Raw genomic sequence first — 12,365 nt, 5'->3', positions numbered from 1 at the left:
CTGGGCCCTGCGTACAAGGATTCACTGCGGGCCCCCCATGAATGTTCTTCATAAAAATAGCAGATCTACAAGCTCACAGCGTGGCACTCGGTGCCGCGCTGTGAGCTTGTATATCTGCTATTTTTCAATAGCTAAAGTATAAAATAACCAAAGAGGTGGTGCCAAAGTTTTGTAGTTTTCATGTGTCTAGGAGGTTGACAATGGGGAATTTAAGGAGCCCGTTTCTACTACCGTGACGTGAGGCGGGACTACAGCTGCTATGACGTAATCGCCGTTGCGGTCCAAACCGTTAAGCAAACAGCCGTCGGCGATGGGGTCCCACCCCTTTCGCGGAACTCTTTGGTTCCCATGGCGGTGTGTCTACGCAGCAGGCGTTGTAGACTCTCTATGTGGAAATCTAGCTCCTGCCGTAGTAGAGACGGCCGCGATGGCGCCTGGTTGATCTATCGAGCGCTGATCATTTACGGTTGCCGTTGTCATCTGCTGTTGCAGTACAAAGCTTAAATAGCCTAGTATTTCATTAGACCCCCTGGTGTGGTTGTTATGAGCAATTATGTATTCCCTTTGTATTTTGTATTTCTTTCTCGAGGCTGCCACCTTGTGGGACAAAAGTGCCGATCCAAAAACACAGATAGAGTGACATCACTCTATCTGGAGATAATCATCCTCTCCCCTTTTACCATTCACCCAACATACGTGGGTGTGGCTAACTTCAGCTGGGTCACCACCCACCATGACAACCAGGCATACTTAATGAACTGTTGGGTGTGGCCACTAAAAAACCTAATTTTAACTCTTTCTGTACACATTCTTGTAAAAAAAAATCTTTCTCCTAGTATAATCATAATACCTGATAATCATGTTTTCGGGGGGGGGGGGGGGGGGGGGGGGGGGGGGGGGGGGGCAGTGCTGCTGGCCCTGACCATAGGTTCCCAGAACTAAAGTTTAGTTCCACCTCAGGAGCAGGACCTAAAAAAGGTTCCAGGAACCTCGTCTGAAACCGGGCCGGACGCAATGGAAACAAAACCAGAACCAAAAAAAAAAGGTTCAGGTTCCTGAAAGTTCTGGTTCCACCTTGCAGTGGAAAAGTTATGTCATTTTATTTTTTGCTAAAATGGATATCACAAATTGGTATTGAACATGTTATCATTCAGGAACTGTTATCAAAGTCAACGTATTGTACCTTTACAGCATTGGACATTTTTGAGAGATACCCAGCCCTGCTGCAGGTTTGTGTTCAGCTCATTATTATCAGTGTATCATTACTGTAGCAATCTGTACCGTACCTACACATGAACTACACAGGAATCAAACCTGTGAGCCTCGGGCCACAGGATAGTGCCTCCAACTAGTTTAACACTACTGTTGCCTTGTTTAATTTTATGATGTTGACAACAGCTGTGTCATGGCTCTATGTCTTTCAGAGCCTCACACAGAGGAGAGTGGATCAACTGTAGGAGGGACAGTATCGTGGATTCTACCTATGGGGATCTTGGTGGTGGCAGCACTAGTGGTTTATTTAATCTGGAAAAATAAGACTGGTCAGTCTTGAACTAATTTATTAACTAATTTATAATGTTCATCATATTTGATATATCCATCCATCCTACTATATTTCTGTAATAACAATGTGAAGAAGTGCTTGGGCGGTGGGACGAATATATCGGCAATAGGCCATGGGATGAGTCCCATCACCATTGTTTTTATTAGGCGATTTCCCCAGCTATTATTATTATTATTTTTTTTTTTTTTCCAAATGTAACACTCAGCCTTATCAAAAATCTATCTCATCAAATGTAGTCCAATTAACTCATTCTGAGCCCAGGACATTAACGGATTAGGGGGTCCAGAGTGCCCCCTCCCGGCCCCATTAACGGCCGCTGTCTTATTTTGAAGGCCAGAAGTCTAGACCGGAAGTACTTCCGGTCTGACGTCATCGGATCGTGCGCCGGAACCGATGCGTGTCCACGTGGAGTTGTGTAATGGCCGACCGGGAGCTTTTATAACTGTGTAAAATAAGCGAGCATCTGCCTCCATCCTAGCTTCTAAAGTGTAGTTTTGAGATAATGGACATTAAAGATGAGATCGGCCGTCCACCTCAATGTTATGGGATGACTATTGTGTGCTCGTGGAGCCGTGATGATGACAAATCAGCGCGGATTTCGTCTCCGGAGCGTCGGCCATTGTACTAGGTATTTTTACTCGCCGTTACAGTAATATATTACTTTTCCCGCGACATCGCGTGGATGGCACTATAGATACTCTATTACTTTTCCCGCGACATCGCGGGGTTGGCTTTTAATGAGTTAACCTGTACAGCGCAATAAAGTATGCACAAAATGCGAATCAATTTGGGCCAACGGTTAGGTATTACACTGTGATTGTGATTTAATTCTGGCAAGGCTTTTACAAAGCAGTTACGAGCCGTAAAATTAAACTGCAGCTCATAGTTGCGTGCATTTGCAAGCCTGATGACGCAGCATTTACACCAGCCCCCATAAGTCACATCTGCCCATGAAAGATTGCGGTGCATTTTGGGAATGGGCTTATTATGTCTAAAAATACATATTTAGCCACCAATCAAAATCGTTAAAATCACTATAAAACGATAGAAGTAAATGAAAATATTTTAATACTCATCTTTTCTTTTCTCTAATTACAATCTAAAATACGAACCCTTGTTGTAAAAAACTAAAGTTGTCCTTTAAGACAGGAATATTGAAGTGGTCGGGGTGTGATCGGATCGTTAAAGTATATCACACTACACTCTTTCTTGAAATCGGCTGTCATAATGTCGTTGTGGTTTTCACAACACGATTTAAAACCACTTTATCCAATCACTTTACAGTATATTTGTATTGTGTGGTTGATGATGTGTGTGGGTTCATCCTCTTCTTTTATATCCTCACCAGGTAAACAGGAAAACATCAAAACAGCCGGTAAGTGTGTGTGTGTGTGTGTGTGTGTGTGTGTGTGTGTGTGTGTGTGTGTGTGTGTGTGTGTGTGTGTGTGTGTGTGTGTGTGTGTGTGTGTGTGTGTGTACGTACGTGCAAGTGCGTGCGTGATAACTTCTGACTGTTAATGCAGTTGATGCTTTTTAGAACCTCTGGGGCCGGTTGCACCACCTCACATTAAGTTAAAACTTTGCCTAGTTGTAGCGTAAATGGCTTCTAAGTCAAGACTACGCCTTACAAAAATGTCAGCTGTTGCAGCACACAAATTAGTTATAACGTGTCTCGAAGTGCTAGCCGGAGTAACCTACCTCTATGGGAGTAGAGCAACTAACCCTAATCATTAACATGGCTACATCTCAGAGACAAATATTGCACTTTTACTCCATTACAGTTATTTAAAAACTTTAAGGGGAACACACACCGGATGCGGAGGCAGCGCGGATGCGAAGGCGGCGCGGAAGCGGCACGTCAAAACATACAGCTCCATTATTTTCAATGAACTAAGAAACCGGCGGCGTCAGACGCGTGCAGCGTCGGGTCTGCCGCCTCGCCTGCCGCGCCGATACGCAGCGGTTCTATTTTTCCAGTGTTGCCGCGTGGTGAACATGTTCTCCCATGCTTCTCCCCACCGGGGGAAATGGATGTGCTGTGTGGTAGCGCGTCGCATCCAGTTGGGGTTACCACGTAGCACTTCACGTGCGTCAATAACGCAACGCGCCGCTGCACAGCCACTCGCGTCCAGTGTGTTTAGTTACTTATTAGTTACCCTATCTACATTTCCCGCCTTTTGAAAATAGCCGATCCGATCTACAAGCTCACAATGCGCCGCAATGCGACCATAGACCATAAAAATATGGACGGTTGGAACCGTCACGTCACCCTTTGGTTTCTATCAGAGCGAAAATGAAGCTGCACTCGCCCTGTGTACATGTGGGACGTGCACACATAGACACTAGGGGGTGCTAGAGCACCTGCCTTTTTCCCTTACTGGATCAATGTGCCCTTTTCATGAAGTTAGTTTTTTGTACAGTGTTTGTTTGTTTGTTTTGTACAGTATTCAGTATGTGGCCCATAGTGACATTGGTCAATTCTGGATTAAAAGCTTCTAATACGTATATGCCCCAAAATGCTCTGGAATCTTGCCACACACGTAGGCTACAGTATGTGATCAAAGCAGCATGTATCTATTCTGCATCTAGCCTGAGGCAAGACCCAAATGAACTAATATAAAATCTTTGTTTCTGGGGGTCCCTGGAACAAAATATTTTGAGATCTGCAGCCAAATACATATCATTTTGGGGGTCCTTGACAAGTTTGAGAACCACTGATTGAGGCAACATTTAGCTTGAGTTCATGTATAACCTCTCTTCTAGAGTAGAGAGAGACACTAGAAACTCTGCTGGAGAGACAAAACAAACTACTGAATGAAATGAATTATGAATTTTAACTTTTGGAAGAAAAAAAAGACCTTTCAACTCAAAGAAACGATATGGCATTATTTCTGCAAGTGGTAAATACAATACACACACAACTGTGCTGAGTCTTTCTTAGATACATGCTGCTTGCTTGCTTGCTTGCATTCATTTCATCTCATGTTGTGAAAAAAGTCTCAGCACAGCTGTGTGTATTTACCACTTGCAGAAGTAATGCCATAGTCTTTTTTTCCATCCAAAAATTAAAATGCATATTTCATTTCATTCATCAGTTTGTTTTGTCTCTGGATACCAATAACAAATAATATGTTTTTTGATAATTAACTTTGATCTCATAAATGATTAATCGATTATTCAATTCATGCATATCAATAGATATGTCAGAGCAGGGCGTGTATGCATATCAATAAGCCATTGTCTGAACATGTTAATGTAGGTGTAAGCACCGTCCGTGTGACATCATTCAAATCGCGTCCCCCCAAACATTGAATCACCAATGCAACACTGTCCATCCCTAACTACTAGGCAGTCGACGGTTCCACGCGCCGCACAAGGTGCCCTCTTTTTCACTTGAGCGGAGTTGGACAGCTCTTTGTTGACAAAAGATTACATTTGTATTACTTCCTCAGTGTAGAGACAGCTTGTGTTCATTGGATCACGAGCTGATTGGATCATTGGATTATGCGACTATACATTATTTTAATAACAGTCTAAGCATTAATAGTTTTGTTATTCCATAAACAGTTGTGGTGCAACACAAGTTAGTAACTCAGTAATTACAAACTAACTAGTAGTTACTAAGCCTCTAGTGAGGACTTTACTTCCTAACTTACGTTCTGGTGGTGCAACCTGGTACTGGAGTACAGTATTAAATACAATTCCAAGTCCAAGTGCTCATTCTTTATCTAAGTACTCATGCCTCTGAGCCAAACAAATTACTTGGTCTGTTGGGTTAGGGTTAGCTCTGATATGAGTGGATACTACTGTAGATCTGATATCTGATATAACAGTAAAGGTCCTTTCCCACTGCGGGGCGATACGATAACAATAAAAAATATATTTCTCCATTGAAGTGGATGAGAGTGGATGGTAGCGTCCACACCACAACGATAACGCCGACATAATTGACGTGAACACCAACATATCGTTATCGGGCACAGTGGAAAAGGACATTAAGGTTATTAGCCTCCTCGTGCCTTATACAAATTGGGCTCATGAACATGTCTGGTAAATTGATTTGTAATTTTGTTTGGGTAGCTTAAGCTTTATAATAACTATTAAGCATTAGTTAAATGCATATATATATATATATATATATATATATATATATATATATTAGTACAGAGGATTGAGGTCAGATTTGAGGTGAATCGTTCACTTTTTCATAAAAGCGTGAAATTTGGTACACTTGTACAGTTTGGGCCCCTGAACATTTTCAGATATGGAGCCATCGCAAAAACGCCCCCTGGTGGCCATGGCGGCTATTTTAATTTCCACCATTACCAATTAATGTATTTTGCATCATAACTCCTGAACCTAACATGATAATACAGAATAGGTGATGTCTACACCTACGTTTTAATGGTCAAGGATTTCATTGATATCATGTAAAACGTCATAAACTGTTCAGGTGAATAGTTATATTGTCAATTCAGTGATGTTGTGAGGTAGTCCCGTGGTTTTGTCCAAACATTTTTCACTTTTTCATAAAAGCGTGAAATTTGGTACACTTGTACAGTTTGGGGCCCTGAACTTTTTCAGATATGGAGCCATCGCAAAAACGCCCCCTGGTGGCCAATGCGGCCATTTTAATTTCCACCATTACCAATTAATGTATTTTGCATCATAACTCCTGAACCTAACATGATAATACAGAATAGGTAATGTCTACACCTATGGTTTGATGGCCAAGGATTCTATTGATAATGTGTACAACATCATAAATTGTTCATTTGAATAGTTAATCGTCAATTCAGTGAGGATTGCATGAAATAGATGAGATTATACGGAATAAGATTTCAAGCATATTTCATGCCATCCCGCTAGCTGGGGCCTAATTTACTGTTATGTTACTTATTAGTGTCCACAATAAGTCTTTCTTTTGGTTGAAGCTTTCAGAAAGGACTCTGCAACTCGCTATTTTCGCTTGGACAATGGCTTGGACAATTCGCTTGGACAATCTTGAGAGCCGCCATCTCAATATGCAGTCCTCCTAAGACAATCACAAAATGATCTTCCCCTTCTCCATGTGAAAGGGGCCAATTCCACTGTATTTGTTTGGCTAAATTGTGCAGAGGTTGGTCCATAGTCACATCAGGTACTGTACTTGTCCTGGATGTACCCTCTGTACTGCTTGATTGATGACATTCATTGCATGATGAATCATGGCCACTGATTTTGAGTCATCAGGGAATAGGGGAAGGAGAGCTGAGATGGCAGGGGTGAGTTCTTTTTGTTGCAGCTTATTGGCATGAAAGGCTGCCCAGGAGATTGTGTTCTGCCGGTTCTTCTGGTTGATTTTCCAGGACAGGTAGTCACTGACCCTAACCCTAACCCTATTCTTTAAATGTGTGGAGTTAACCCTTGATGTCTGTTCCTCAGGCACGTGCACACATAGACATCAAAGGGGCTTGAGCCCCTGCCATTTTGTTTGTCTGTAAAAAGTGCCCTCTCCAGACCATGAATGCAGTTTTTACTATGGAGAAATGCAAATGCCCTCTTTCCATATGCCATACCTGAAGGCAGCATTCAAGAGAATTGTCTTGTCCAAACTCTTCTGAACTTGAATGCAGCATCTTAATGTTGAAAGAATGTCCCTCTCTGTGTAGAAATCTATGCTGTTACACCACTATTGACTTGATTAGTTCAGTGTGGTATCAAGCACCGAAAATAGCAGAGCGGTGTGTCGGCTATTTTCGATATTTCCACCAAAAGTCTTTTCAGACATTTCAGCCCCTGCCTCTCTAACATTCTCTGCACATCCCTGCTGTTCCTGGCTCAGTTGATCTAGGTGGGAGGAGTATAGTTTAAAAGACAGACTTCATTTCTTCATTTGCACAGACATTCTCAATATAGTAAACCAGCTCAGCAAAGGCTATGCTATGACATACCATATAACTGTTTCAATGTGTATTTTTTGTGCAGTTTGCCAGGAAGGTACTTGCTTCATGAAGGGGTTCAGCAGATGACAGATCTTCACAAAAAAGCACTGAGATGAGTCATCCAAAAATAAATACTTAATTTGGACACCATCATAACAGTAAATCAGGATGTCGGATGACATGAAATAGGCCTATGCTTGAAATTGTATTCTACATAATCTCATCTATTTCCTTGCAATCCTCACTATATCACTGAATTGACTAATAAATAGCCATTCACCTGAACAGTTTATGATGTTGTACATGTTATCAATGGAATACTTGACCATCAAAACATAGGTGTAGACATCACATATTCTGTATTATCATGTATGGTTTAGGGAATTAGACGCAAAATACATTATCTAGTTATATTTTCAAATGTTTGCAACCCATCTTTTCACCCAGTGCCAATTGCTTAAGCTGTAATCCTGGGCTCTGCTCTCCCTCTGCCAAGCCTGGGGAGAGCCACAAACTGAGCTCATGCTTCTTTCAGTGCATGAGGAGTGAACATGCAGGCCGCTTCTTTTCAGCTGACAGAGGGGAACTTCCCTGGTTGGACATAGCGCATGCGGAACACGCTATTCCAACCAGTTCCTTTTCCCCTCCATCAGGCTGGTCAGGGGGAGGCATTATAGAGACCAGGATTACTGCATGTTTTTGTGAGGGTATCTACCATAGGAGAGACGGGGAGAACATGCAAACTGCACACCGAAAGGCCCTTTTGCCAACCCCACCTAGGGTGTGGGTACTGAAGACTGGGAGCCCACAGCGTCCCCCAGCAGGAATCGAACCCCTTCTAGCTGTGAGGCGACAGCGCTACTGACTGTGCCACTGTGCCCCCATTATTTGGTTATGGCGGATATTAGAATGGCCGCTATGGCCAGTTGGCCACCAGTGGGCGATTTTGCGATGGCTCCATATCTGACAATGTTCAGTGTCCCAAACTGTACAAGTGTACTGAATATGAAAAAGTGAAAATAAATTGGACAAAACCATCGGAATACCTCACAACATCACTGAATTGGCAATTAACTATTCACCTGGACAGTTTATGATGTTGTACATGATATCAATGGAATCCTTGACCATCAAAACATAGGTGTAGACATCACATTTTCTGTATTATCATGCTTGGTTCAGGAGTTATGATACAAAATAAAGTAATTAGCAATGGTGTAAATTAAAATGGCCGCCATGGCCACCAGGGGGCGTTTTTGCGATGGCTCCATATCTGAAAATGTTCAGGGCCCCAAACTGTTCAAGTGTACCAAGTTTCATAATTTTATAAAAAAGTGAAAAAGAATTGGACAAAACCACAGGACTACCTCACAACGTCACTGAATTGACTATTAACTATTCACCTGAACATGTTATGATGTTATACATGATATCAATGGAATCCTTGACCATCAAAACATAGGTGTAGACATCACATATTCTGTATTATCTTGTTACGGTTCAGGATGATGAAAAATATATTCAATGGTAATGGCGGAAATTCAAATGGCCGCCATGGCCACCAGGGGGCGTTTTTGCGATGGCTCCATATCTGAAAATGTTCAGGGCCCCAAACTGTACAAGTGTACCAAATTTCACGCTTTTATGAAAAAGTGAACGATTCAACCCTCAATCCTCCGGACTATATATACACCTGGAGAGGATATATACCTGGAGACTACCTTTCCAGGTATATATATCCATATACCTGGAGAGGATATATACCTGGAGACTATCTCTTCGGGTATATATATCCATATATATCTGGAGAGTATATACTGTATACCTGGAGACTACCTCTCCAGGTATATATAGTCTCTAGATATATATCCTCTCCAGGTATATATATCTATATATACCTGGAGAGAATATATATCTCTCCGGGTATATATATCCATATATACCTGGAGAGGATATATACCTGGAGACTACCTCTCCAGGTATATATATACCTGGAGAGGATATATATCTGGAGACTATATATATTTATATATACCTGGAGAGGATATATATCTGGAGACTATCTCTCCAGGTATATATAATTGTATATCCATATATACCTGGAGAGGATATATACCTGGAGACTATCTCTCCGGGTATATATATCTATATATACCTGGAGAGGATATATTCCTGGAGACTACCTTGATAAAAGGCGCAAGTTTGCTCCTCGTTAGAGGTGCAGTCTTGTTGATTAGGCAATCAAGCCACAGACGTAGGTTGACGAGAAAAGTACTTAACAGAAAGTACCCCTAGCTGACACTCTTCCCCACCCTGTGACAAAGTTTGGGACTTCTAACTTATTTAGAAAAAAAGATATTACCAAATATATTCACACCATCTCAAAATCTAACATTTTCACATCCCATAAAACAGCAGCTGAGCACTCCTTCCCAAAATATTGCAGTTTGACTCTGTACACTACAGCAGAGTTAGAGACTGTTTGTATCCGGAGAGTGGGGTTCCTGTGCGGGTCTCTCATCTGTTTGCTTCTCAACCGTGGAAGAAGGTCCAAGCATCGTGTTGAAATATAGAGTTTATATCGCTCATGTTGTCAGCCAGTGCATTATTTTCCCCACTATGTTTATACCACGTGACCACGCTAAAAACATGAGGCCATCTGTAAAATGAGCGATTTAAACTCCTTATTTCAACACGCTGCTTCGATTTTCTTCCACGCTTGACAAATAAACAGATTAGAGACTGACATATTACCTGGGATCCTAGGATCTAATGTTCACAAAAGGTAAGAAATGTTCGCGAAACGCAAGTGTTTCCCTAGCCGCCCGATAGAGAGAAACATGTTGGGAGCTGATTAGCTGAATAGCGGCCAGATCAGCTTGTTATCTCCACTACACACGACGCATAAAGTTTATATTCCAGCGATTGGTGATTTTAGGACGATCAACAGGCGGGGTCGCCAGCGAAAATGCTAATCCCTCGTCCTTTATTGAGTCTTTGTACCAGATGTCCTCTTTTCGTGGTTTTTTTAGCACAGAAACAACACGTGGGCTATTTGGGCTTCTCTTCCACGTGCGCGCGCGTGTGCCTACTATGAGTGCGCGCCGTGTGTACACTAGGAAGACTCCATTCCATTGCATAGTAGCCAAACAAACATCCAAAAACGTGGTGTTTTTATTCCGTGAGTGCGCGTTGTGTGCGCGTGTGTGACTGCTACTGTTTGAGCGTATGCAGACTGTGCATACGCTCAAACAGTGCAGACTGTGCAGACTGTGCACGCGGCTGTGTTGTGGGGCGGAGCATAGCCATAGAGTATACTATAGCCTACCGGTATATAGAACTACAGAGATTTTCACACTAAACGTTATTTCTTTATAAAAACCCAAAGAAAATCCTTTTTTATATATTTTTTTGTTTTGATTTGTCTGACAACAATACTTTATACATGTATGATGTCACAGAAGCCAAAAAATAAAAGGTTCAAGAGAAAGAAATGCTTGAACAAGTGTCTTTCACAAAAGGGCCAATTTCTCCTGTTTCTGTTTGTTTTCGTCCACTCTGGGGAAGAGCAGACAGTTTTAAAACTAATATAGCTCAAGAACCGTACATAGCTGAAACCCCTGGTTAACTTCTGGTGAAAGTGCACGAGTTGCACTTTATTTGAGATACTGGGTGAATTTTTTTTTGTCTTTTTGATAATTCTCAGTAGAGCTAGAAAGACTGGTGAAAATAGTAGCCTATAATGGTGGCATGGGAATTGAGCAGGCCAGTAAACAGTAGCATTGAAAGTGTTAAAAAGGTTAGTAAGCATTAGCTAATAATTAATTAATCAGCATTGTTGTATTCACAATAGTCTTTAATGTGCTTATTGATTGTATTATCATAAACATTTTGTTCAAACTTCAGCCTGTTCAGCTTTACACAGTTATCTCTGCTTGTATTCTTCTTGTTACCTATTGTTATACTTTGAGATTTTGAAGAAAAAAACAAACAAAAACAAAACAGTTTCCCAGTGAATCTTTTGGCACTTAAAACTAGTCCATAATATACTTTGTGCGTGTTTTCAGTGAGCCCATGCAGTTTCTCTAGGAACTGCATTTCTAGTTATAATTGACACACTTATTTATAAATGGTGAATCTATCATTTACAAAGTATGAGAACACAATCATTTAGCACAGGAATAAAAGGTTTATAGCTGTGTTTACTAATGCTCAGTTATGTACAATGAATGATGAAGTTGTGATGAATTATGCGTTTACTAATGCTTAATTATTTCTTAATAGTGTATAGTTATAAAGTGCTACCAGATTAGCTTCTGCAACTCTGCATCCTCATAAGAACTGGTACATTGATAGTTTTGGAATTAAATATTGAGGATTGCAACCAACCAACAACCTACTCATTCAGCTGCTGTCATAAAGATTTCACACATTTGGTGGCACTTTATGTGACTTTCAGAGATATTTATTTTTCTGTGATGCATCTTTCTCAACCACTCTCCTTTTCTCATTCAAACAGCAAAGTTTGTGAAGCAGCACAGGGCAGAGTTGATTCTAAAGGTTGATTCTAAAGGAGTCGTGGGGATACTGAACAGTCTGGGGAACAAGGTCACCATTGACCAAGATGTTGGGATTAAGCAGGAGAAGAACAGCGTGGACCAGATGATGCGTCTGTATAGAGAAATACTACAACCAGGAGGAGACGAAGTCAAAGCAGCATTTTATGATGCTCTTAAAGAACACGAATCTGACCTGTTTAATAGACTTGGTAAGATCATGTACAGTAGACTACTACTAAATTAGACTTTTCAGAACGGATATCACATTTAAAAGAACAATATTCAGCACACACAAAAAGCGTAATATAAATTATAGCA

General features: G+C 41.3%; 1 protein-coding gene across 5 annotated transcripts in view; it reads left to right on the top strand.

Moving 5' to 3' along the window:
• The window catches only part of LOC308281043 (uncharacterized protein), an 81,278-nt gene that overhangs the window by 21,231 nt on the left and 47,682 nt on the right, over positions 1 to 12,365 (top strand). For 4 of the 5 annotated variants that reach the window (XM_080721107.1, XM_080721106.1, XM_080721105.1 and 1 more), the window contains exons 4-6: positions 1,425 to 1,541; positions 2,913 to 2,939; positions 12,008 to 12,256. In XM_080721107.1, the coding sequence (XP_080577233.1) occupies positions 1,425 to 1,541; positions 2,913 to 2,939; positions 12,008 to 12,256 (393 nt within the window). Of the gene's footprint in view, positions 1 to 1,191; positions 1,230 to 1,424; positions 1,542 to 2,912; positions 2,940 to 12,007; positions 12,257 to 12,365 lie in introns of all 5 variants that reach the window. The other variant, XM_080721108.1, reaches the window with a different exon arrangement.

This window comes from Nannobrachium achirus (genome assembly GCF_963921795.1).
Source record: "Nannobrachium achirus genome assembly, chromosome: 3".
NCBI lineage: Eukaryota > Metazoa > Chordata > Actinopteri > Myctophiformes > Myctophidae > Nannobrachium > Nannobrachium achirus.
Note: the sequence above shows the minus strand (reverse complement) of the source record. Positions and strands in the feature narration are given on the sequence as shown.